This window comes from Ictidomys tridecemlineatus, chromosome 1 (assembly GCF_052094955.1).
Source record: "Ictidomys tridecemlineatus isolate mIctTri1 chromosome 1, mIctTri1.hap1, whole genome shotgun sequence".
Classification (NCBI taxonomy): Eukaryota; Metazoa; Chordata; class Mammalia; order Rodentia; family Sciuridae; genus Ictidomys; species Ictidomys tridecemlineatus.
This window is the reverse complement of record NC_135477.1, coordinates 46,570,885-46,598,826: the sequence shown is the minus strand read 5'-3', so window position 1 is coordinate 46,598,826 and position 27,942 is coordinate 46,570,885. Positions and strand designations below refer to the sequence as shown.

General features: G+C 42.9%; 1 protein-coding gene across 16 annotated transcripts in view; it reads left to right on the top strand.

Annotated features, from left to right (window-relative positions):
- The window catches only part of Lrmda (leucine rich melanocyte differentiation associated), a 994,383-nt gene that overhangs the window by 622,178 nt on the left and 344,263 nt on the right, over positions 1 to 27,942 (top strand). For 9 of the 16 annotated variants that reach the window (XM_078039755.1, XM_078039716.1, XM_078039708.1 and 6 more), the window contains one exon: positions 3,091 to 3,212. The exons of 2 other annotated variants lie outside the window; for them this stretch is intronic. In XM_078039755.1, the coding sequence (XP_077895881.1) occupies positions 3,091 to 3,212 (122 nt within the window). Of the gene's footprint in view, positions 1 to 3,090; positions 3,256 to 9,070; positions 9,248 to 9,839; positions 9,984 to 14,668; positions 14,739 to 27,942 lie in introns of those variants that run through there. 5 more of the 16 variants (XM_078039713.1, XM_078039707.1, XR_013435022.1 and 2 more) reach the window with 4 other exon arrangements.

Genomic DNA, 27,942 nt, shown 5'->3' with positions numbered 1-27,942 from the left:
ACAAAGGATAAATGTTATTTACTTGCTCCAACCTCCATAAAATAAACCTGCGACCACGCTTCAGCTTGCTGCATTAATCCTAATTTAGAAATCACGCCCACCGAAGCGGTGGGGCCCCGTGGCCTCTCATCTTTTTCTCCGTGTCAAAATTAGCCATTTAAATTAGAACCACGTTGGGAGCGTGGGTGACGCCAACTTTGCGGCTCCAGTCCAGGGAGCACTTAAAAGTGGCCACCTGAAGTTGATTAAAACCTTACCTGTCAAACCCAGTATGGCTGCATTTGAAAATCTTTAATGTAATTAAGAGAAGCACATTATGGGAGGTCAAGTGACTTTCTTTTTGAATTCCACTTCTAATCTGTCGTCAAATGGATGGAAATTGCCGGCCGAGGGAGTTAATGAAAGCTGCATGAGGGAGCATGCCGCCGAGGGAGGAGGGGGTTGGCAGACTTGGAGGAGCTGGCCAAAGAGGGCTCTGTCTCCTTGCAGCGGTGAGTAGGGGGCGTGGGGAGCCCCGCAAAGCACCCCGACTTCTGCCATAAGGCTCTGGGAGCAGGGGTTCCCTGATCCCCTCTTCCTGAGCACATCAGTGCATTAAAGATAAGAGTAGAGGGGCGCCTGCGCAGTCCCCTGCTTATCGCTAAGAGAGATCTGTGGCCAGGACGGCGGCCTGGGCGGGCAGAGTGGAGCCGGCGCCGGCCCTCGTCACCCTTCACTCAAAGCTGCCTGATTAGCATCAGGGTTCAGCTCGCTTCTTGTGCTGATCTCCCAAAGAGCCATGGAAGGAGGGGCACTTCCACCCAGAGCCTCCAACTGTCCAGCCTCTGACCTGAGGCCCAAGCAGGGGAGGCGTCCCCCAGGTCAGCAGCATTCAGAGCCTTGGCTCTGGGGAAGACCCACTGGGCCCTGGGTATTGCCCTGGCTTTCCTTCTGAGCTTGTGGGTTCCTGGCCACTAAGCCCATTGCTCAGTGCACAGGGTGTAGCCTGTCCCCTTGGACTTTGGAGTAGCCTTAATGCCAGAACGCTCCCTTTTGGAGATTAAATTACTTAATGCTTTGCTGTGTGTTCTTGCCGGAGGGTGCTGTTGACAGAAGGCAGAGTTTTTCTCCTCTGGTTGCTGTTTCCATTTTTTTTTTTTTTTTTTTTTTTTTGCATTGCATTTGTCTACATTAGCCGAGGTATGTGTTTGAAAAAGGATTACATCTGTCAGAATGTTGCCACTTAAGATTTGCCCCCATCCTTGGAAACTGACATGAGAATAAGCAACACATTACCATCTTGGCAGGGTGCAGGTACGGAGAAGTTTCCAAACCAGAGGACTTAACCTCCTTTCCCCCTTTGACTTTCTCTTGCTAACTGGAGTATAGGCAGAATGCATGGGTAGTGAAAAAAGAGTTTGAATCTTCTAGTTGGCAGTTTCTCTGATAGTTCTTTGGAAAAGTTGAGTGTCTCCTGTGGTGTGGAGTGCTTGAGTTCTTTGGAACCGAATGGACAGCCTAGGTCAAGTTGAAATATTCACAGTCATCTTCTAGTGTCTCAGAAGATGCCAGATTCATCCCCAAGGGTCTTCTCTGTTGTTAGAATTATGGGAAGGATGGGAACTGCAGTTGAGGGGAGGGGGTGCCCAGGGACAAGCAGCTCTTAAAAGGGCCTCTGGAGGCTGCTTCTTGTCTGGGCTTGAATTTTCTTAGGCTTGGAGAGATTTTAGTCCTTGTCCACTATGAAAAATCAAAGAGATGGTTGGGAAGAGAGACAATGAGAATCTATCTGAATGTGGCTTAAAATAAGCAGAGCTTTGGTCAATATCATTTTCTAAGGGCCCTCCCTTCCTTCTGTGTTGCTCTTTCTGGACCGGTGGGAAGCCCCCTCCCTCTCTCTCTCTCCCCATTTCTCATCCCCAATATTAAGGGTAGTATTTCTAGAAATCAATCCATGTCTGCAGGTAAACGCCAGCGTGAGGCAGTGGCAGGGGAAGCGGCTATCCCCAGCCCCCTTGAATGCCAGGTTTTCTCCCAGTCACAAGTTCACAGGTAAAAGTGAAAAGTTCCTGTGGGCTTCTCTTCCAAAGAAAGCTGTCTGCTTGCCACAGTAACCTTTTCTCGGGGTCTCTGGCTGTCAAAATGAGGTGCAGAGTTCACAGAGCTCAGCATTGTGCCCTCCTCTCTCTGTGTCCTTTTTTTTTTCCCCCCTCCAAAGGGATAGAGGCTGGTTTGCAGCACTATTTAAAGCGAAGATGCCAAATGAAAAGTTCCTCGTTTTAAGTTGGTGCTTATACAAAGCTGCTTTGTGGTTTTTTTCGGCCTGTCAGACTTGTCAGGCCTAGTAAGAAAAAGTATATTGTTTCCAGCACTTGGATTCCTTTCTCCCTGACATCTGCCACTCTGTAAAGATGATAAATTCCTGCCTCATTAGCCAAGGGTGTGGGATTACAGGCTGACAACACATTAATCACCAACCTCTGTGGCAGGCTGACTAGCAATAGGCATTGTTAACAAAACTTTTCTAATATGTCACTCTTCTCTATGACAGCCTGTAATCAATCATTGTGATTGACGGCGCTGATAGATTACACTATTTATACTTTGTGTAATGAAAGATAGTGTTTCCACCTACTGTCATTTCTGGGCTAGTGGTGGAGGATCTGCGAATGGAAACAAACATAACAACAGGGCAAGCCCTCATTTCCCCCCCCAAATATCCACAGAAAACACCCCACCTTCCCAAGTCCCAGGCCTGACTTGTACCTTTGGAAATGAGAAAGGCACCATGGTAGAACTTTGGCAGTTATTCTGGGCTGAGGGGATAGTGGTGGGGATGGGGGAGGCACCTGGAAGGGCAGACATATTCTGGATTTCACAGAGGAAGCCAGTTTGCAGTGGATGTGGTCCCGGTATTGATAGGTCAAGTTTACACAGGTAGAAGATTCCCCAAGCAGCCCCTCTCCTGCCCCTCATCAGCTTACGTGTGTGCAGCTGGGCATTCAGCGCCTCCTCCCCTGCTAGATGAAAGATGATTTAGATGTTGATAAAATATTTGTTCTTTCCTGGCTCTGAGGGCAAATATTATCCTTGTTTCCCATAATCGTACAGAGCTGCAAAAGTCAACAGCACACGGAGCAAGTACAAAACCAATACTCGGGGAGAGGCCCCCGGCTGAAGGCCTCTGCCAGGACTTGCTCTTCTCCTTTGAAGGGCAGAGAATTGCAAGCGGGGTAAGCATGAATCAGCTGAGCTGAAATACATCCTGGCTCTCGGGTACCATGGGTATTTTTGGAAGGTCCTTTCTGCCATTTTTATTTTGGTCTGGAAAGAATTCTGTAAAGGATTCAGGCTATTTTTGACTTGCTTGAGGCTATCATTTCAGCCGATTGGTGAGAGAGGATGATCTTGGGCTGCCATTCTCAGAGCGGGAGCCCTCTCTGTTACACAGCTGCTCCCTGCCAGCTGGGCCACAAACACCTATTTTAATGAATCACTTTTAAAAAATCTTTTTTTTTTTTTTTTTAAATTCTCCTTGCTGTTGTTTAAACACACACAAAAAGTGCACTCATTGGTTCTTGGAGCAGTAGAAGAAACAAACACCCCACCTTCCCCAGTCCCAGGCCTGACTTGTATTTTTTCCTGTATTTAAATCTTTGTTCGACTCCCCAGACCAGGCATAGGTCTGGGATTTTCAGTCTTCCCATCAACTGTGGTTTTGATGGTCGGCTCTCTGAATTGTGTGTGGGTTGATGTGGTGGAGAGGGGAGAGGAGAAAAGAAGCAGGATCCTCCTTCTCTTCCTGGGCACCATGGTGTTCGTAGGCACCGACATTTCAGTGCCCCGCCAGTTGGCAAAGCAGAAGGAACTTGAGACCTTCCCTGGTGGCACTGCTATAGAAAAGGGTGAGACAGGAGGAGGCACGGGAAGCCAGCAAAGCTAAACTTTAATCTCTCTGTGAAGTTTGAGTGAGCCCAGGATGATTAATGAGAGAGCAGACCATCTGATTAAGCCCTTCTGTGTCATAGGACATGATTAGTAGGTGACAGAGACGGTAACAGTATCCAGCCAAACCCTTGTTTCTTTCACGGCTCCGGCTGTTATATGATTAATGTCCCCAAGGGCTATCTTGAGGTCAGGCAGGGGAACCTGTCAGAACAGGTGGAAGTGACAAAATGGGCAGAAACTCCTTAGGGGGGATGAGAGTGGTGAGGGAGAGAATGGAGGGGGGCAGGGTGGCCAGATGGAGCCGGCGACCTTTCTCTGATCCAAGCAGTCACAGGGAGCATCGTGGGAATGGAAATGAGGAAGAATCACAAAACTGCAGATGTTTCCCAGGTCCTCAATGCATCAAGGACTGCCAGCTTGGACTTGCGGAAAGCTCGGTGCAACACGCCGAGTTATCACTCACAGTTTATGTTCTGAGATGGGATGGGATGAGGCCACTGTGGGTCCTGTGGAGTAAGGTGGGACAACCACACCTGTGCCTGTGTAAGCGTGGGTGTTCCTGTAGATACACAAGAACAGCGCTTGCTCTGCTAGGGGATGAAGTGCACATCAGAGAGGGAGAGCTGACATTTCAATCCACTGTTTTATGGGACCAAAACCTCTAAACTATCTTGAATGCTCTAGGTAGAAATGATAGTATGGGGCCGGGGGAGCAGCTCAGAGGTAGAACACATGCTCGGTATGCATGAGGTCCTGGGTTCCATCTCTAGCACTGCAGGGGGGAACAAAAAGAAAATAAATAACATGGATTCAAAGAATTTAAAATGTTTCAGATCTAGTATGAAATGTAGAAATCTCTAATTAGGTAACTCAGAGTACTGGTGAGAAAACTGAGGCCCAGAGAAGGTAAAATGACTTACCTGCTAGAGGTCAAGCAAGACCAGAACCCCAGGCTTCCCATTTTCATGTAATAAACTCTGGATGAATCTTTTGATGTAAAGGTTCAGACCTCTTTATTAGATGTGGGGTTCCCTGCGAGACTCTTACCATAGTTCCTCTTTCTTGCTTCCTGGAAGCACTTTGAGAAGAATCTAGTCTCCCTGAGTTCCCTTGAACACGCAGTCTTCACAGATGTCATGTTTGTGAGAAGAACTTGATCTCTTTTTTTTTTTTAATGTTTTTAGTTGTTGATGGACCTTTATTTTATTCATTTATTTATGTGTGCTGAGAATCGAACCCAGTGCCTCACACTTGTGAGGCAAGCACTCTACCACTGAGCCACAACCCCAGCTCCAAAGACCATGATCTTATGGTGCCATTCTGATTGACAAGGTTCTCGAGAGTGGCCACTTTGACATTAAAGGGAAAGTGGATTGTGCTGAGAAACTCATCTGGCAAGTCTGACTTCTTACCTCCTACATTTGTCCTGTGTGTCTATTGCCCACATTCAAGAGTCATTCCAAAGTTCTAATGGGCTCTGAATTTTCATCTTCAGCCATTTTTTTTCTGGAGACTCTTGAGCTCCCAGGTTTCCTCTGTTAGCTTCATCTATCACATAACTCTTGTTCTTGTGTTTGCATGGTACTAATAGTAAATAAGTTAGCCCTGGGACTGGTAAGCGACCGGCTGCTTCCATCTTCTTGCTCCGTGGAGCAGGAGTTTACAAATTGGAAATCTGTGCTAGGTTGGAAGAAGACCTTCTTGCAGCATAGTTTTGTCCATGAAAACAACAGACATGCTTCAGTGAATTGTGATGGAACTTAATAGCAAAGCCACATTCAGTGCAATGATTAAAAAAAAAAGAGTAAAAAGAGAGATAAGAGATACAATCAGATCATGTTAATACTTTGGTTTCTTAAAAATGCTTGACTATGTAGGATTGTGATGTGAGTTTCCCTTGGGCAACTCTTCCTATTGTGGGACAACTGCCACAGGAGCTCTATCTATGTGAAGGTACAAAGGACACTAAAACTCTCCCAGAGTGATTAGAATCCTCAGAGCAACATTATAGAGCCCTAACTAATAGGGCCTCCTGGAGATGGCTTCTCCCAGGCTGTGCTTCTGCAGCCTAGCTTTGGGAGAATCGGTTATGGATGCATCAATGTTTATTAGCTTCAGGGTTTCAGTGTTTGATTTCTTCCATGTTTTCACCTGAGCATTATGCAGCCTTACCAGGTCAAACAGAGTGTGACCCAGAGGCTCTAAGAGCAGTTACTTAAAAACTAGTTCTGTGTTCTTTGAGGGAATTGTACAAAATACAACCCAGAAGAGATTGAGCCTCTACCACAGTCAAAAAGAATCATCTAATCAACCTGTCTATGGTCTGGTAGAGAAATTTGAGCAAACCCATGCAGTACATTCTCAGAACTTCTCTTGTGGCACAGTGTTGGCAGTAGGGTAATGATGTGTTTCAGTCCAGAGTTAGTGGCCTTGGTGGACCAAGAAATCTGTGCGCCTGTCTCATGTTGCTGTATAGGTTAGCATGCCCCAAATTTTCATAACCTACCACCAATCCATCTTTTCCAAGATGTTGATACCTCCCTCTATGTGGACTATTTCATGGTGGAGACTCCATGATGGGCCCCTGGTGCTGTAGAAGTGACTCTAGGCTTTGTGGTTAGTAAACCATGAAGGTATTTTGGTGTCTTTAACACTGTTAAAATTTGGAACTTATTTTATGAGAGGGGCTATGAGAAAATGGTGGTTGATGACGATAAAATGCTGAAGTTTGGGGTGAAACTCATTTATGTAAATTAGAGCAGAGTCACATGGCCTGCCTTCCTCTGTAATGTCTTCAGCAGGTAGGAAGGGTGGGTTCAATCGCCTTGGGGAGAATCACATCTCACTTAAGGGGACCCTTGGGAATGGGTCGGACTCCATTCAATAATTCATACTGGGATGAAGAAATATTTGAGAACTACCATATCAGAATACAGCATGCTAATGTTTTTACCCATCAAGAGTATGTGACAGACAGTTTAATCGGGAACAGCAAATGTTCTGGATGGTAGATATTTCTTTTAAAGTCAGAGAAGAGCTGTATTTAAAATTCAGGAAATGCAAGCCTATGTTCATTTGAGGCTAACAGATATATCAGATTCTGCCATCTTCCAAAGAATGAAAAACATAAGAAAAATTTAGAAAGCAGGAGGCATTCACTTACCCTGCAGGAGGTGACCATTCTGCGGCCCCTTTAGCCTGGACTCCTGAGACCGAGATGCCAAACCCTCTTATTTTCTTTAAATTGAAAAACATCATATCTTTCCTATCCTGTTATAATTTTTTTTGAAACTTTCTGAAAATGGATTTGTTCTGTGTGTGGTTGTTTAAAGAAACTAGTCCAGTAAAAGCAGCCTGGGTAAGTACACTTTATTTTATTTTATTTTTTCTCCCGAGCAGTGATTTTTCTTTTTGCAGTTTGGAACTGGAGGCGAATGAAGGTCCCCCTGGTGCCCTGGTAGCTGCATCCCCTCTTTTAGCATTTTTTCAAAGGGCACAGGCCAATCTGCCCATAATGAGCTTGGAAAGTGAGGATGAAGTTCCTGATAATATGACACAAATTTCTTTACTTTTGCTCCTTATTTCAACTTAATTAGTCCCTGTAGAAAGGATTGATTTTTGAGAGGCTTGTAGTGAACATCTGTTGGTATTCCTGGGGTCATTCTTAGCCTGTCCTGTGTTTGACATTTCTTGTAAAAGAGGAGGCATTTGTTCATATTGACATTAGCTGCCTCTGTATCTCTCCGTGGTACAGATGGTCTGTGAATAAAGACATCAAGCTAATAGGCAAGATGACAAGCTTCAATAGAGCCGGGGCTCCTTGCGTTTAAATGGCAGGGCAGCATAGATTGCTTCTGCTGCCGAGGCTGGGGTCTGTGGGCAGCAAGGCATATGGAATAAGTTACCAGTGAAGAGGCCTCCTGGAAAATGACTAACAATCTCTCCCTGAAACTCTAAGGGCTTTTATTATTATTATTTTTGGTCCATACAGTATGTCAAGTTCCCAAGTTATGCAGGGTCAGGGAGGAAAGGCACAAACTGGATTTTCTGCCTGTCCTGTGGCCATCCATTTCTCTCCCCTGAATTGACCATGCAGATCTCAGAGGGAGCTATTGTTCTTGCTGTCTGGGTAAAGGATGGTTGTGTTCCTGCTTCCAAAGGAGGGTGGCCTCTCTGCAGGTTCAGAGACTGTTTTCGTACCCCTGTGGAACCATATCTTCCCACGGGATCTCCAGGAAAGCAGCACTCTGGAACCTTGTAATTCTTTTCATTTCTGAGGTTCTGGGCTTTCTCCCAAATGCACATCCCAGTGGGTTATAATGATCCATCATGGCTTTGGCATATGTATATTCGTCTCAATTGAATGAGGTTCTGGGCTTTCTCCCAAATGCACATCCCAGTGGGTTATAATGATCCATCATGGCTTTGGCATATGTATATTCGTCTCAATTGAAGTCCATTTATAGCTTAATCATGAACCACCTATGAAGACAGGGGTTTTGGGGTTGACTCTCGCCATTGTGAAATGCTACCTCTTATGTGACCTCATGCAAGTGTAAAAGGGGACTCTGCCAGTTCTGGGGCAGGGAAATGGATAAGATTCCCATTTATTTGGGTCCTTTATTTATCACTTGGATCCTTTCAACTTCTATGTCCCCAGATGATGGATTCCTAACTTTTAAAAAGCTGTTCTCCTATAGCATGCTCCCCCAACTTAATTACATATTCTCTCCCCTCGGCTGGGTTTAACTCTACTATACCTTCATTAATTTCTCGGTACACATTGGTAACATGTCTATATGTACTGTTGATTTTTAAATTTGTACACTACCTTGTTCCATGGATGATTTGAGGTTGCTTATCAGGAAAAAGATATAAAATTTGGACCTATGCAGTACAGTGGAAAATGTTTTAAAAGGATGGTGAGAGGGGAAATGCTTTTCTACAATACAGAGATAAAACAGTGCATGCAGTTCCTTGTAGATGGCAGCAGAGCAGGATTATTTTGAGTCCCTACATACCAAGGACTTAAATGGAGACCAAAGTCTTTACATGAAGTACAGGGTGAGGGGTTGACTGTGGAGCTGGATAAGTCAATAAAAACACAATATATTGCTTGCCAATTATTCTTTCTTTGTCTTAGACATTAGGTGGCATGGATTTTCCATGTCATGTCCCTTACTTCACCTATACGTGGGATCTCCATTTGCCAGCTGACATGAAGGAACATGGTTGGGAGAAACTAGAAACAGGAGGAGATATGACGGAGAAGGCAACAGGAGAGAACAGGGACGGGTGGAAAGAAAGAGGAAGGATGATGGTAAGATTAATGAGTTGCCCTAGCTAACGAGGCAATTATCTGGCAGAGGTGGTGTTCAGTATTTCCACCCCACTTCTGCGAGCTTGAGGTACCATCATGGGAAACTAAGAAATCTGAGGAAAGTGAATTGGGCTTCCAAAAGGCTGAGGCCAGAAAACAGAAGATATACAATGGCCTGGAATCTGTTTGTTGCAGGTCAGACACGGACAGAGCCTTGCCTTGGTTTCTCTGTTGGGACTATGTCTTGGTCCATGTTTCTACTCTCTTGACTCCCCAGTGGGTTATCATAAAAGAATAGGAAACTTCTCCCCTGGCTTCATTCTACCTCACAGAATTTCTTTTTGCTTTTCTGTCCTCGCGAGGAATCATTCCTACTCTCCCCATTGTGGTGAACCTCAACCATGGGGCCCAGGTCTCTGTATTATTAGATTTAGCTCTTCTCTACGTGGAATTTAGAAAGTTTTTTTTTTTTTTTAATTTCGGACTAAGAACTCCTTAATAATGGAAATCAGTATCTTTTATATTATTTTAGGAGCTTCTCAACAGGAGCGATTATTTCTCTCCTCTTTTTGTCCTCTGAATCCCATTATAGTTTCCATGGAGGACCCTACATCCCCTCATTCCACAAATATTTAGAGAGACCTCACGTGCCAGATACTGTTCCAGGCAGCAGAGATTCAGCCATGAGCAGAGACTGAGCTCCGGCCCAAGGAGCTTACCTTCTGGGTTGGCGGAGGTAAGAGACAGATAATAATCATATAAATAAAAGTGTGTCAGAAAGGGTAGCATGGACTTGGTGTGCAGGGGGTCATGCTGGTTCGTGCAGGGTGATCAGAGGTGGCCTATTTGAGAAGGTGACATCTGATGCCAGGTCCTAGGACATAAAATTATTTGAATAAAGGGATGAGAATTCTGAGGAGAGGGAATAGCCAAGTGCATTGTTGCTAATCTCTGGTATCTTGAAGGGAGTGTGAGTACTGACGAGCAGCGTCCCAGGGGGCCCAGGGACACCTGATCATCTTGCGTCTCAGAATCAGATGCTCCAGCATCTGCTGTGGCAGATTGTCTCCTGCTTGGGCTGTATCCAAGCTCACTTGGTGCCGCCAGTCCTTTCTACTCCATCAGTACCTTCAAGTGTCTTCTTCCTCCTGCCTGTCCACAGGGTCTTTTCAGACTCTGGAACCAAGCAGTCTGGGTTCAAATCCTGTCCCTGACACTTGGCCATCATATGCCATTAGGCAATTTATTTAATTTCTTTGTTTCTGCGTATCCTGTTTTGTAAAGTAAAAATGTTGTCCCTAGCTTAGAGTTTGTACATGAAACTGCTTAGAATAAACTTGTACCTAGTGCTATACAAATGGTGCTGCTATTACTGTTGCTGTCATTAATTTGTTTTAGTAAATACAAAGTTTTTTCTATACTGTAAAGTCAGCCCCCTCCTGGGAGCTGGTCATTTTCTTGTTCTCTCACAAAATGAGGGATGGATGCAGTTGAACTGTAACATGAATGCTATGTTTTTTTAACATTTATTTGTTTATCAGGACTGTCTTTTTGGATTCTGCTCTGGGCCACATTAGGCACATCTCAACCTCATGGTTGTAAAGCTGATTCAAAACTTTCAGATCATTTTTATCCTCATGGTTCATGGAGGCAAGGTTTTTTCTCCTTAACTCCAGTTTCCTTCAAGGCAGGGATAAAAGCTTCCCTCTTTTGTCTCCCGAATTATGCAGGACTATCCAAAGAAGGCCCAGATCCTGGGATAGAGGGGGGGTTACTCTGTGATTATTGAGTTTTCCAGAAAATTATTGCCTGCTCATACTGTCAGACTGTCCTCTTGTTTCGTACATCCCAGCACAAAGCTATGTCCTCCGTTCTGTTCTCTGGGGAGGCAGTGGGGTGAGGTGGTAACACACTCAGCACATTCAGGGTCCATAGTGTGTGAGCTTGAATTCCACTTGTCCTGTGACTTTGGAGATGATAGTGATCCTCAACTAAGGAGGGTTAATGTGCAGCACTTAGAAAAGTGTCTGATGAGTGGTCTAGCAGGTATTAGCCATTGATATTATTGTTACTGATATACCTTCAGTGTGTTCCATGCCTAGAACAGACAGGCAGGTTAGGACAGCCCTAGCTTTTCTGAATTTCTGAAATGAATGCTTGCACTGAAAGGTGGGTGAGAGGCAGCATTCTATGGTGTCTAAGAAGCTGGTGTTATTAAGGTGCAGGATCCTGGCCTAGGCAGGTGGCAGTGCCTCTAGTCTCGTCTCGTAGTCTAATTGATTGTTTCAAATTTTCCGTCACCTCTATGGGATAAAAAAGTGTCCTGAAAACTTGCCATCTTCCTGCACACTTCAAGCCCTGTGCCATACAGAGAATCCAGTAAGGATTTGCAGAATTAATTTTCCTGTTAGGCAGATGGTAGGATAGATGGATGGAATAAATGAGAGATGAGCCAGCTCTCTTTTTCTTATATATTAAAAATACCTTAGAGATGAGAGTCCTTTCACTTGCCACCCACCCCTGGACATCTTTTTAACCTTTCAATTTCCTTGCTTCCTCTGGCCTCAATTCTTCATTTCCTGCTTGCTTTCTTCTTTTCCTTTGTGCTACTTCCACCATGTCTGGGCCCAACCATGCCCTGCCATGTCTACTATGATCTCAGGATCAGGTACTAAGTGCCCCCAAATCCCTTAAAAGTCCAAATCTAGAGCACAGTGGCCCAGGTGGATGGGGCTGGGGTTTGGCTCTCTTTCCTTGGTATCTATTCCTCAGGGTGACCCAGAAGCATCTGCTAGGCCTCCCTCCCTCACTCCCGCACCCTCCCTGGTGATGTTCTGCTAACAGTCTTTGCCAAGCGTATCATGGCTGAAACGGATGCTGCCAGCCCACGTGAAACTCGCACCTTTTCTCGGGCTGCCTCTCTACTCCACACTTACTGCCGTTTAAATGTCACCGCTATTGAACAAACAGTGCAGTAATGTGTCGGGGAGACGGCTAATGCTATATTTTGGTAAGTTCTTATCAAAAATGTCTCTGGCAAGCTATTTGCCCTTGATAAAAGGAATCTTGGTCTTGCTGGCAAAATTCAGTAGTATTTAAACCAGGCCAAACCCTGGGGACTCTGGCCCCCGTGGGTGTCCTGAACCCAGCCCCTTTGGCCCAGAAGAAATGCAGGTTGGGTTGGCACCAGCATGCCTGAGCAGTGTAGATTCTTTCCAGCTGTGGACTGCTCCCAAAGACTCTGAGAAGGACACACTTCTCATCTGGAAAGTGAACTTCCATGCATTGTCAGCCTGCTCCTTAAATAATCTCACAACCATCTGTGGATAATCGCTTGTGGGTAGCTTGTAAACAGCAGCTGGGGGCTGCCCAGTCTCTTTCCTTTCTATTACAAAAGCAGAGATTGGGTCCACATCCTCAGTAGAAAAGTGAGCGGTGTCCGTGTTTCTAATGACATTTCTGCTTGGCTAAGAAGATAATTCCATGAAATATCTTTCAATCGGGAACTCCGAGAAGCTTTGAATTCAAGAAGAATTAAAAATCTGAGGTTTTTTTTCTGATTTATATTTTTTAAAAATTTCTCTTCTTGCTCCCTCTACAAACACCTAATTGATTTTACTCACTTCAGTTGACTGTGATAGAAATAGCAGCAAACACTTTTAACACTTTTCTTTGCCTAGAGTGGAGGGTGAGGGGGTGGGCTGAGGGGAAGCTTAGGCAGGTATGTCTCTGTGTTTGGCTGGCATTGTGTGTGGAGAGGACCAGGACAATTTTCAGTCTTCAGAGGTCCCTCTCTTTATCACAGCACTTTGTAATGAGGCTGCCTCTCATTCAGTTAAATGCTGATAAAAAAGTGTTTATGAGGACAGCTTGCCTTGTTTAAAGACTATATAATTTGGAAGTTATATGTACTAATTAGATTTTAATATCTATTTTCTTTCTCATTGTAACACACCTGAAGTAATGAAAGATTCTTTAACAAAAAATATGAAGCTATTAGTGGCTTCACGGGTGCCCTGAGTAAAAATGGCAATTGTCTGTCCAGCCAGGAAACCAAAGCAAAGTGAAGATGGGCGCAGTGGTCGCCACCAGTCTGTCTTTCCCCTAGGGAGAAGGCTGTGCAGGCTGCCAGTGATCTTGGGTTGTGATCATGCCCCACATCACGACCTCATCAAACCAAAGGGTCAGAGCTTCAAGTCACTCCAAAGTAGAGTAGCTCCAAAGACCATGGTGACCGCCCAGTTTCTATGAAGAGGACATTTCTTTACACTTGGGGTATAATCCCCAAATGATTTTCTTACCCTGTTCTTGTCAAAAATTCTTTCTCTTGCCATTGCTTGAGGGAACCAATACAAAATCCCAAGGAGATGTTCTGTTTTCTGGTGACGGGAATAATCTCGAACTCTGAGAAGCTGACTCCCTTTTCCATCTATCTCGGGGAGCTGTGGGATTTCATGAAGTACAACAGAGGGGTGTTACGACCTTGCCCTGGATTTTGACAATCACATCCCACACATGCTGGTTGATGGGGGGTGGGGATATCCAGATTCACAGATGAGATGGAGCTTTGGGAGAGAAGCATCATGTTGTGTCCAGCCTCAGGGACACTGAGGATGTTCACGCTGGAGCTGGCTGTACCTGCCAGTTGTTTCACCTCTGTCCACTACCTTCCTGCCTTCTGTACCTGCCTCCTCTTTCTTATCTCTACTTCTGCCCCCTCACTCTTGTCTTTCCATCTTGTGATGCATGAGATTCTTTTTGTTTCTCTCACGCAAGGGCCCCTCCTACTGCTGCCCTGCCTACTGGAAAGGTTGCTTTCGGCTGGGGCTTTCTTAGCCATTTAGCTGTGAGAAGAATCATGGAGTTGTATGCGAATCACACAAGAGTGGTTATGACAGGCTCTCTGCATGGAATGAGAAAAGCTTGATCTTGAGCAAAAGGCTCCCAGCATTCTTCCTGATACCATGAAATCAAAAATTAACCAAAAATCACCCTTACCTAGATTGTGCTGAAGGTTGGATCTTCCTCAGACTGGACTCCTGATTGAATGCTTTCATAAAATTGAGCCCGAGGAGCAGATTGTGACTTTTTAGGTCACCCATTCATAAAGCCTAGTACGTGGATACAAAATCCTAGTTTGCTCACATTAGATGGGCCGAGTGGATACTCACTATGCAGACACTGTGAACCCTGGCATTCGTTGAGGGAGACACGAGGATGCTGTGTACCTACCCAATCACTGTGGCAAGTACACAGCAAGTTAAAAACGAGGTGTTTTTGTTTTTGTTTTCATGTTGCTGTTACCAGATGATCTTAATAAATACTTCACCTTGGTTTTTTTTTTTTAAGAAGGGGGGGAGAGAAAGAGAGAGAGAGAGAGAGAGAGAGAGAGAATATGAATTTTTAATATTTATTTTTTAGTTCTCGGCAGACACAACATCTTTGTTGGTATGTGGTGCTGAGGATCAAACCCGGACCGCACACATGCCAGGTGAGCGCACTACTGCTTGAGCCACATCCCCAGCCCTCACCTTGTATTATAAAATGCAACTATCTCAAAAAAAAATATGAGGGCAGGTTGAGTAGGGACCAAAGTATTTCAGATTTTGGTATATTTGCATATACATAATGAGATGCTTTGGGGTGTGGACCCGAAACTAAATCTGAAATTCATTTATGTTTCTTATAGACACATAATGTTCCTAATAATTATGTTTGATACAGAGTTCCCTCTGTGGAATTTCCCACTTGCAGCATCGTGTTGGCCCTTAAAAAAAATTGGAGCATCTCAGATCTTGGATTTTTACATTAGGAAAGCTTAACCTGTATATACATGTGTGTGTGTATACACATGATATATACACACACATGTGTTTGCATGCACACACACGTGCACACACATAGTAGAAGTCCTCTTTTCCAATTTGGTGCATTCACCAACACCTGCCATCTTTCTGTGAACCAGAGGCAGGCACATCTCTGTGCATGTGCACAGCTGGGCACTCCTACCACCAGGTGAGCTCTGTTGGTGGAGTTTATTCCCAAACCTATTTAACATGGGTTGTGTTTATATTGCACTAATGTAGTTTAATTAAATGTTATACAACCATTGAAATGTGAGACTGCAGAGAACTTTCTTTCCCATGAAAACTAAGGTGAATGTTTTGGAAAGACTCAAGGAGGTTTAGTTTAAAACCACACATGCACGCACACACAATCGATTAAGTGTGGACAAGGCAGCCATAAAAGCTTGGGAGGAAAAAAATAATCATAAAATTCTAGGCATCTGAACCCAGATTGCCTTGCAAGTGTTTCTAAGTTCTATTCCCCCTTTCAAGAAAGTAAAACAGAACATTTTAAAAGGTATATAATGAGAGTAGTTTGTACAAAATCGTCCATGCCAAGCTCCATTCCACAGACCCACACTCAAAAGAAAAGGCGTCCTTTCTCCTCAAAAGATCATCAAATTAATTTGATTCACATGATTTAAATTAAAGTCTTGAAGTGCAAGTGTAGCATTTTGCCCAACTTAAAAAAAAAAAATAGCCGCTCAAGTCACAGTGTATAAAATGCATCTGCTCTAATACTTGCCCATAAAACCTAAGTCTGGTAGTTGTGTTGGGAGGAGAAAGAAGAAAATTGGCAAAGAAAGTAATTCTCCAGCAACTTGTCAGCATGCTTTTTCTTTTGCTGTTGTGGAGGGTAACAGGAAAAGCAGACATTTTCCTGGAGGTGTATGCAGAGGAAAAGGGGCTCTCAGGGCTGCATTCCTGCCATAGGGCTGTGTTCTGCCCGCTCCAGCAGCACAGATGGAAAACACCGCATGGTTGGTGTGGACGGGGACAATAAAGAGAGGGAGGCTGACATTCTGTCAGCACTCTGCAAGTCAAGAACGTTGGAGGTGGCTGTGAGGCGGTTGGGGAAGCTGGCGTCTGACGTCAGTCCACGCAGCTCGCTTGTCAACAGGGAGCTCCCACTTGCAGAAATTAAAAGCAAACTTTAAAAACTGCCACTGGGAGAATGTACCGGAGGTGGTAGCCCAGTGAGAGTCCAGGTGACAAAGAACGCGAAGTAAAGCCCATCACTTGGCGTTAATGATGGAGGTGGCTGATGTTTGCAGTTCCCGGGTTAAAAAGCCTTGCCTTGAAGTCCATCCTTGAAAACTGCAAAGATGTCCAAAGACTGTAGGGTGGCCTTGGGGTTGTCCCTGCTGGTGGCATACCCTGAGTACGAGGCCACAGGGTCTGTGTTGTTGACATGATTCTCCTTTGTCTAGACCACAGCCCATCAGGGAGGCACTCATTAAAGAGTTGCAAGCATCAAGCCGGACATATTTCATATGATGCAAACTTGTTTACTAGGAGACCTCCTGTCTGTGTTCCGAGGAACATCTATGATATTCTAACATCTGTGAGGGTTGTAGAATCTAGTTGGAGATTCGTTTGTTGGAAGTAAATATACTCTGTTGCAAATAGGAATCTGGTCAATACATAATTTTTAAATATGGTGCATCTCAGCATCTTTCCACCCTCTTTCATTCTACTCTTTCAATTCCTTCATGTATTCTCCCCAGGGGGTCACTCTAAGGAATTATTTCTCTGTACTTCCTAACTATATAAGTCTGTCTTCTGTTGCTCTAACAAAACACCTAAGCCTGGATACTTTAAAAAGAAAATAAAGCTCCCAGTTCTTGAGACTGGAAGTCTAAGATTGAAGGATACCAATGATTTGACTTCTGGTAAGGGCCTTTTGGTAGATGGCATCACACTGAAAAGAGCAATCACAGGATGAGTCGGGAAGCCAGAGAGAGATTCAGGGAGCAGGATCATATTTGTTTTTATAACTTACTCTCATGACAGCTAGCTGGAATCCCACCAGAATTCCCCTGACCTCTTCCAAGGACACTTCCAAAGATCTCCCTCTAGGCCCTACCTCTTACAGGTTCTACCACCTCAAAACCACCACACTGGGAACCAGACTTCCAACATGTGACCCTCTGGGATCACACCACATCCAAATGACCGCACTGGCCAACATCTAATCCAGTGATACCCAATTCACAGCGGACCCCTGGGCTGCCCATTTCTGTCATTCATCTCTGGGCTGACAGCTCTTCTCTTTGCTCAGGCTCTTCACTTTGCCTTTGGTGCTTCTTCATCCTAGAAGTTCTATTCCTGGGTACACCAGGGCCTTTGCGGGCCCATCCAGAAATTACTCTCCTCCTCCTGCCCAGGATACTGGCCAAGTGGGTAGAATATGATTCACAGCTCTTGCTGCAATTAGTTAAGCGACCTGGTGCTGGTCTCCTAAGGTGGGTTGGGGGAATCCCACAGCAGGCCTGCACGGGCATAAGACCCTCCGCGCTCCGTCCTCCCTCTCCTGGATGACATGCACACAACTAACTGGGTGACAGTGGGACCTGAGAACTCTCCAGAACCATTATTCTCCTACTTTTCTGCCAAACCAGGTTTGTTTATTGGTCTTCCTTTCCTGGAGGTGGGTCTCTTTCCAGTGCAGAGCCCATGGTTTCCTCTGCTCCTCACCATTTGGTCTGTTTCTCGCCTTACCCCATTTTCCACACCTGTATGCATGCAGCATACACACACCCTTCCATTGCTGTGATTAACAAATGACTTAAGAAGTGTTTTAATGGTAAGTAGTCTAAAGTAGAAGTTAAGAGTACTGGTTCTCAAACCAGACTACCAGGATTCGATCCCTGGCTCTTCTGTTTACTAGTTTTTCTACCCTCAGAAAAATAATTTGTTTTCAGCTTCTTTATTTATAAAATGGGATGATAATAGTATTTGCCTCATCAGGTTATAAGGGAGTCAGTGTCTACTTTGAATAGTGCTTGACAAGTAGAAAACACTTGATAAATGTTAGATGTCATTACTATTATTTATTTTTCTTCTTGGTATTGGGGCTTGAACCTTAGGGGTGCATTACCACTGAGCTATATCCCCAGCTCTTTTTTTTTTTTATTTTGAGTTAGGGTCTCCCTAACTTTCCTAGGTCCTTGCCAAGTTGCTGAGGCCACCCTCGAATTTGTGATCTTCCTGCCTTAGCCTCCCAAGTTGCTGGTATTACAGACTTGCACCACTGCACCGGGTCCTGTTATTATTTCTGAAAACAGTCACTGAGGTTGCTTAAATTCTTTTTTTAGGACACTTCTTAGAACTGTGAACGACTGATATAAGTCAGTAGATATAAAACATTCTGGGTTCAGTGAGGATTACCACCTTCATACCAGTCTCCCCTTACATATATCCAAAATACTTTAAAAAGTATGTCTTTCGCATGCTTTTAACCCATCATGTTACTAGCAATTGATCCCATTTGGGTTATTATGCAGAACCTCACCTTTTTTTCTTTTGTTCCTCCTCATATTTAAAATGTCTTTGAGTTCCTAGTTATCTTAAAATTTTAATTAGGGATTGATGGGGGGTTCTGATAACTTGTAAGTGGAGACTGATCATTTGTTGACCTGTGTTTCGAGAAGCAGACTCTTAAACGATTCTCTGGCCCAAGGCTGCTTTTCTATGAAACAGAGCCCTTGTGTGTTTATGGGCAGCGGATTGCTTCTTGGTCAACAGTTAGGGTGACAATATCACAATCATCGAGCTATCTTCTGTCTCCACCCAGTCTAGCCAGTCTTATACAGTACGAATGGAGTAGTCTTTTAAGCACAGTTTTGATCATACCTTTCTTTATGCAGAAAAGCAGTTAGGGTGACCCCCTTGCCTACCAAAAGTGCCTGTTTATATTCCAGCATGACCTGGGACAGCTTAGTGGGTCACGGAGCTGTAATTTCCACTGCCCTTCACAAGTGTGGTGCTTCACCAAGCTGGACACCTGCTTGTCACAAATGCTCTCTGCTTTCCTGTCTGCCCTTTTTGTTCCTATCCATTCATTTTTGTAGTGTCTTCTTTTGTTCAGCATGTCATGATCCTTGTCATTTTTTAGGACTGTGTAAAGCCACTCCCCTCCACCCCAGAATTTGTCCCTAATTCTTCCCAGCCAGATGAATCGCTCCTGGAATGCCACCCCCTTGATCTCCCTTCCTGTGCATGTCACACACCATTGGCAGTGGTAGGTATAAAGATAATTTCAGTGAATATTTTTATGTTTAAATCTTATACCTATCTCTAATGATCACTTTAGGAGAAATTCTTAGAAATATTTAAGGTCTTTGATGCATGTTGCCAAATTGCCTTGTAGGCAATAGTAAGCCATTTATTCTCAGTGGTCCATGTATCAGCACCCATTTCTCCACACTCCTTGTAACCCTAAGTATTATTTTCTCCCCACCTTGGCTATTTTGACAGACTTAGAGAATACTTCATTTTAATTCTTGTTATATTGCTCTAATTTCCAGTGAGTTTGAACATTTCAAAACTCTGTTTATTAGCTCTTCACATTCTCTCTGAATTGTCTGTTGACAGGGCACTTGATATTTTATATCATAGCATATTTGTGAACTTGTCAGCTATCACAGATTCATATGATAAACAGGTACTTTGAACCTAGCACATAATAGGTACACACTAAAAATTTGTTGGAAGATTAAGTGAACATATATGGCTGATGATTGTTCATTTTCCTTAAACGTTTAAAAACATCTAGGTATGAGAGTGCACCTCAGTGATGCAGCACTGGCCTACATGCCTGGGACCCTGGGTTTGATCTCCAGCACTGCAAAACCGAAAAAGATTACCCCAGCCATGCCTGTCATACCATAAACCCTCCATCTGTGAGGTGCTGTTAAGCACAGGAAGTGGAAAAAAACAAAACATCTTCACCACCATGCTCAAGGTTAAATTTGCAAACATAGAAGAATTGGAGTCGGGAGATCTTTTGCGGGCAGCCCGTGGTGCTGGAATATCACAGAATATCGTTCTCATTTCTAGACTTTGCCCAAAAAGAGTTGTTTTTGAGCCAGAGAAGCAGGAAGCCAGGGCAGAGCAGACCTCTGCTTTGAAAGATGCCTGTTTTTGAGCTGAAATGGCAGAGTGACAACTTTGGGGAACTGATGCTTGGCTATTAGGAGTGAGTCTTCTTAGATGTCAGCTCATTTCCTTGTAGAAAATGAAATCCAATAAAAGCTGGTTTATCTGGTATTCTATCAAGCAGGACATTTTTTTTATTACATCATATTCATATGAATGACCCTAAGGCACTGCAAGATGATGTTCAGGGTCACTTTGGAGTTAAGGATCTTATGGATTTATATTATCATTCTTTTAAAAATTGGTGATTGTGGCAGATGTGGTAATTTTCCAGTTACCAGGATGCCTGAGTCACCAGCTACAAAAAGCAAACATTTCTGCAGACTTGAGAGCGTGTGTGTGTGTGTGTGTGTGTGTGTGTGTGAGAGAGAGAGAGAGAGAGAGAGAGAGAGAGAGAGAGAGAGAGGAGTTGGAGAGTGAAACTTATTCATCTTGACCATTCATTAAGATTCTCAGATTTCACTGACTAACTAGCACCTTCTAAGGTTGACTTCACTTTGCAATTGTTTGGTGGAAGCACAGGAAGTGGAAAAATCAAAACCTCTTCACCACCAGGCTAAATGTGTTAACCAATCTCGTTTCATAAAGGAAATATGAAGTTGGATTATTTTTGATTGTGTGTGCTTTTTTTTCCCCCTTAAGAAGGCAATAAGTGGTTTCTTCCTAGCATGCAGGTGGCACCTGCCAACCTGACCTGTTGACAGATAATTGCTTGACAGACGAGCCTTTGATGTTAAGCTCCACTTAGGCAGAAAGAAAGTTTCCCTGCACCTTCCTGGCACACCTGGGTGGTCTTGTCTGCTCTCCTTCCCCAGAGCCTTGCCCAGGACACCCATGGATTCAGGGAACCCCCATAGGGGCGGGGTCAGCATCAGGCCACTCCCTTAAGTGTGAAGTGGAGGGAGGACCCCACCAGCAAATGCAGCTTTAAACAAACAAGTGCTAAATTAAAAAGAATGTTAAATACAGATCAGCTGCCTGGCTCCTGACAGCAGATTTAATTCTTCCCTCCTCTCACCTGATGGAGCTTCGCCTGCAGGGTTTGCATCAATTATCTGTCGACATGTGGAAAATGATTGATGAGCTGCCTACGGCACTGGAGTACACTTTGTCAACCACTCATCATTTATACATCTTATCTCCTCCAGAACAAAAGATAGGACAGCCTGGCACTGAAGTTGGGGACGGGAGCCGGGAAATGAGAATAGGGGGTGAAGGAAGCAAGGCAGGGCTTGTGGGGGCCCACAGAGACCAGGTGGGAAGGAGGCCTACGGCTGTTGACCCCGAACTGTCTGGCTAGCCCACTGTCCCTGCAACAGGCCCTGGTTTTGTCAGAATCCTTTGGCTGTTACCTCTAGAAGGACTCAAGACTGTGCATGCAGTTTTAATTACAGCACCATCGCAGAGGGCTTGAGAAGTTCTGCAGTCACCAATGTCGCTGATCCTTTGCTTGAATAGACCCTACTTGATACAGGGTGTGGAACCATCCCTGAGAGAGAAGAAGGTTGGCCTAGAGAATCCAGCTTCTGGGAAAATGTCAGGGAAGTTGTCTAGTTCAAGCCTCGGGGATATTTTACCTGTTGATGGTGGGTCTGAGTAGTAGAAAAAAAAAAATTTTTTTAAAAGCCATGCTCCCAAGACTGCAATGATCCCAAATATTCCTATTCAGACTGAGAAGAAAGAGTGGTGATCACACTAGCTCCTAACTTGTGAACCTACTTGTGGCCTTACTTTGAGTCCTAAGGTGGGAACACATAGTCTCAGCTCACAAAGGGCTTTCAGCCCATGTCTGTCTTCTTTCCCCCTGGTGATACTCATAGCCACAAACCCAGGTGATGACCTAACAATCATTTCTAGGCAATAACTGCTGAAAATAGCAATTCTATTATGAACTGATCTCTATTAATTTGCTCTCTATTAAAGGCATCCCATTTATTGATTTTTTTTCTTTCTTTGAAAGAGAGGGTACTGACAAATATAAAGTCAAGTGACCTAGTTATATAATTTGAGTGATAGGCCCAATAGCTTCCTTGCTAATTGGTCAGGGGATGGAGAAGAATTAAGGTAGACAGTTTCAACTTTATAATGTAATAGGGTTTCCGCCAATAAAATTTGAAACACTACTTAAAAATTGTTAAATAATAAATAAGAATGAAAATGAACATATTAAGGGGATTCTAAAGGCAAGTAATAGAATTATGAGCTAAAATCATGCCAAAAAGAAGTCACTCTAGGTAGGAGAATTATGAAATGGGAGGGAAAAAAGTAAAACGGCAGAACACAATTAGCTCCAACGGCAGAACACAAGTAGCTCCAACACTCAAAGCAAAGTAATTCAATGGATTTGGCAATATTCTGAGGTCAAATTCCCAAGCTTTTCTGTGGATTTTGTTGATTTCGTTGGATGAGGAGTTATCTCTAGCTCTGCTCAAGTGTTGAGGAATGAAATAAATGACGGGCAAATAATAATCACAATATCAAGTGTTTTTTTAAAAAAATCATGGGGGCTGTTTTTGATCAGGGCAAAAGGTGGCCACTGAAGAATCCTTGGCTCTTGCAAGTGTTTCCGTGTTGTTGCACTATCACAGATGGGACCAGTCAAGAGATGTCTCTGTCCTGAGCAAGAGAAAGCCCTTGTAGACTTCTTCTAATCCTGAAATTATAAACAAAAGAGAAGTTATTGTAAAATCATAGAATCAAAAATAGGCATATTCAGTTTGACACAGATGGATGAGCTTCAAAGTGACTAAAGCAAATGGGGACATGTAATCAATCCCTTTGAGATGGACTATATTTTAGAGTCAGATGGTGGCCTCATGCACCACTGTGAAAGGGCTTTTACATTTTGTGTGTGTGTGTGTGTGCTTTTGAGAACACTTGAAGGCTTCCATCTTGGTAGGTAGTCACTCCTGGCTTTCATCTTGAAAGCTTCAAAAGGTATTTGAATGTGTTTCCTAGGGCTGCTATAGCAAAATCCCACCAATTGGATGGCTTAAACAGAAGAAATTTATTGTCTCCTGGTTGTGGAGACCAGAAGTCTAAAATCAAGGTGTCTCTGGGTTTGGTTCTTTCTGAGAGCTGTGAGGAAGACCCTGACTCATTCCTGTCTCCTGGTAGCCAGGGCATTTCTTGGCTTGGAGACAGCATTTTCCCTGTGTCTTCATTTTATCTTCTTTCTCTGTGTATGTCTGATTCTGTGTCCAATTTTTTTTTTTAATAAGGACATGGTCCTACTTGATTTGATCCTCTTGACAACCTTATCTTAACTTGATCATCTGCAAAAATCTTGTTTTCAAACAAGGTCTCATTCACAGACACTAAGTGCTAAGACTTCAACCCTTTTAGAAAGGACACCGTTTAACTCATAATCATAGGACATGTAGTAGCTACTTGATAAATAATTGTTAATGAATTGAATGAGATTTTTAACTGAACCTTCTTGGAGGAAAGGGGGGAGTGTTTTAAATGTAAAATTTACATTTAAAATTTACATTTGTATTAGGAAAATGTATTTTTGGTTCATGAATTAACTCCAGAGGCATAAGAAACTTAGAATTTTTTTTTTCAAAACTGTATCATGTGAAACTCTGAGTTGGGTCATTTGTCAGGAATTTTTTTTAAATGAATGGCATCTTGGGGAGAAGAATCCCCTTGCTATTTCTCTTATTTTGCAGAAGTCAGTGCACTGGCCTGAAAGTTGATTTTCTTGCCAATACACTGTCACTTAAGAGGAAATTCCCCATGGAAATCTTATATTGCAAATTTGTGTTTTAAAAAAAATGCCTGGCTCAGTATCATCAATATCATTTGATTTATCTGGTTCAAATGCTGATATAGAGGGAATATTGAGCATCTTGAATAAACTATGACATAGTATGCACAAATGATTGAGGCTTTTAAAATTTGTTTAACTATACGTGACAGTAAAATTCATCTGTGCACTTTGATATGTCATACATAGATGGGATATAATTTCTTATTTTTCTGAGTGTACATGTTGTAGAATCACATTGGTCATGTGATCACATATATACATAAAGCAATAAAGTCTGTTTCATTCTACTATCCTTCCTATCCCCACATCCCCTCCCATCCCCTCCCTTCATTTTCTTCTACCTAATCTAAGGTAACTTTATTCTTCTCTAATGCCCCCCCACTATTGTGAATTAGCACCCACATAGAGAAAGCATTTCGATTTTGGTTTTGGGGGATTGGCTTATTTTGCTTAGCATGTTATTCTCCAACTCCATTCCTTTACTGGCAAATGCCATAATTTCATTCTTCTTTAAAGCTGAGTAATATTCCATTGAATATATATATATATATATATATATATATATATATATATATATATATATATATATATATATATATACACCACATTTTCTTTATCCATTCATCTATTGAAGGACACCTAGGTTGGTTCCATAGTTTAGCTATTATGAATTGAGCTGCTATAAACATTGACATGGCTACAACACTATAGTATGCTGATTTTAAGTCCTTTGGGTATAGACCAAGGAGTGGGATAGCTGGGTCAAATGGTGATTCCATTCCAAGTTTTCTGAGGAAATATCTGTACTGCTTTCCATAGTGGTTGTACCAATTTGCAGTCCTATCAGCACTGTATGAGTGAACTTCCCCCCCCCCCATAATATCCTCTCCAACATTTATTATTGCCTGTATTCTTGATGATTGCCATTCTGACTGGAGTAAGATAAAATATTAGTGTAGTTTTGATTTGCATTTCTCTAATTGCTAGAGAAGTTGAACACTTTTTCATATATTTGTGAATCAATTGTATTTCTTATTCTGTGAAGTGTCTGTTCAGTTCCTTAGCCCATTTGTTGATTGGGTTATTTGCTTTTTTGGTGTTAAGTTTTTTTAGTTCTTTATAAAAATGATTGAGTCTTGAGTTCACGAGGAGGAAGCTTTTGTACTTTATTTTTCAGAAACATATTTATAAATGAGTACTTCTTTTCACATATTTAAAAAGTAAAGCAAAAATGACAATATTTGACCAAAAACTTGTCCAAAAATTAGATACAGAAAATATAAAGGTATTTATTTGCATAAAATAGAGGCTATCATAAACATTTTTTGTCCTGGAAATTTTTATATCTATATTTAGATCTATTTTGGACAAGTTTTAGAAGTCAAATATCGCCAATTTTTGCTGGTAGAACCCATAGCGATGACTGTAGCATATCAGGCTGCCGAAAGCCCAGGGCAGCATCCCCAGGTGGTTAGTGTCATGAGTACCTATATGTAGGCCCCAACCAGAGACAGCTGGTATTTATGTATGACCTGTCACTCAAAGGACTTTTGTGGAATTTGGAGAAGACTCAAGAGACAAAGTCAAAAGCTACGCTCGGCTTGGCAATGCTGTCTCGGTAGCCCACACAGCTACATGCCTTTTCGCTCTGCTTCGTAGGCAACTTGGTCCAAACCCTGGCTGTCTTCACACCTGGGTTCCTGCAGTTGCCTCCTGTTGGGAGGTCCATCCGCCTCTGCTCTGCTGCCTGAAATACAGCTGACTCTTCTTGGCGTTCCTGTTCAATTCTCAAATCTTCAGTATGAATTCTTCTTGGACATTTTCATCCCACACTGGCTGCTCCTTAAGCTAAACACCTGAGAGTTAATGTATTATATTCAGATACTTAATTATTTCGTAGGAGCCATTCTTGTCTCAGCTGTAGTGAGCTCAGCCAAGGAAGAGAGCTTCACATTAGACCATGTCTTCATTCCTTGGCTGTAAATACTGTTGAATAATTGATCTCATTTGAGCTGTTGCTTAATGATAGCCTCCAATTATTCACCAAGATGAGGGCAAACAAGGTTTTTCCATTGTCCATGCAGGTTAGACTTGGAGGGAAGGGCCTCAGGGAGGAATTTAAGGTACATGGAATTTGCTGACAGAATGTTATTTGCTTGATCAAATTTTCTGTGGGTGTTGATACATACTTTCCTGAAGAGGATTAAAAACAAGAAAGATCCTCCTGGGAGTCAAAAGCGATGAGTTGCACTCTAGCTAGGCCCTTCCTCTGTGAAATGGAGTCCACGCCTTAAAGAAATGCTCAGTGAGATGCCTAAAACATGACAGAAGGCCAAGACAGCAATGACAAAACTGTTAAAATGTGTTTATTTAAAAACTACTATTTTGAAAAACAAATTTAGTATCAATGGCCAACAGACCTGAGCTTTGAATTGAGACAGTATTTGTTGGGCTCCTATAAAGATTGAGTGGCCCTTTAAGAGATGTGATCAGGGAGAGGTTGGCTAATTTCCCTAGGGATGGTGGTTCTAAAGTTAGGAGCAGGAAGGAGAACTGGGGGAGTGGTGAGAACTAAGTTAGGAGAATGTTTGGGGAAGATTATAATTTCAAGAAGAATAGCCCATGGGAGCTGCATATTGCCCTTTTGCAACTGTCAACTTTTTTCACTTTATAATTTCTTGTTTAAACCTGGAAAATTTGAACTTGGGATTAAAAAAAAATGATGGCTGAGCATCATTAGAGCCATGTTCTAATGATGAAGGGCTGCAATTTACAGACCAATTAGAGTGGCATTTGTTTTCATTCTGCAGCAACTTCTCTCCCTGGATGTACCCCCTCAATACCAGGAAAATAGATTCCTGGATCAGGGGTGGTTTTCTGGGGCTGACATCTGCCATATGCCCTGGGCTTTGGGAGGTGGGAGACAGGTTCCCAGCAGCTTCCAGAGAGCCTGTCCTTGGATTCTGCCTGCTCTGTAGAGCCACTCTCCTGCAAAACAATGCCATTTAACTTCAAGCTCTGACACCTCGCCTAGTTCTATTTCACTATAAATAAACCAACTCCCCCCCTTCACTTGCCTCCCCCAGGTCAGGCATTCCTCAATTATAGTCTTAAACCTGACCAAGCAAGAACAAATTGTGACCTTAAGTTATATCTTAAAGTCTTGCCTCATATTGGGACGCAGAGAGAGTTTTTTTGGCATTCTCTTTGACAGGCTGCTTGTAGGTAGAACAGTTTTCCATAAGGAATTGAAATCATACATCAAATGTATTGTTTTATATGTAAGCCACTGGAGACCAATGAAAGCAGTTGGTAGAGCCCAAATACCATTACAAATAGATTTATTGTAGTGTGTTTTCTCCCACCTTTTTCTAGAAGTTATTACTTTAATCTTAAGAATTTATGTAAGTATGCTTGTGGCTTTTATATGGTATATGCATTCACTTTGGAGACTTTTAGCTATTTAGTGGTGAGGTGTTTAAAACAAGTGTTATCAAGGAAATAATTTCAGCTTTACATCATTTTTTTTTATATTTGCCTCTGAATGCTACATACAGAATAGCCAGTCGGCAATATAAAAGAATTATTGCGGATGTCATGGAAACTTATCTTTCTAGTGCCCTTTAGTTTGGTGTATTCATCCGCACCTCCAAAAAGCAAGCAGAGATAAACATGCAGTATTCCTTTGCTGCCAAATTGGAAAAAGCTCTGTGCCTTCCTTCCTGAAGCATTTCAAAGACAGAGAACATTAGACTTCAGAGCAATTAAACTCACTCTAGTGTACATTTGCTAAAAGGACTGGAAAACCTTTTTTTTTTTTTGCCAGCCCCATAGTAACAGAGCTGTTTGAAATTTATAAAAGAAAAATCCTGAATGATGTTCTCAGAAGTTGAATCAAATGGTCTTGCAAGACC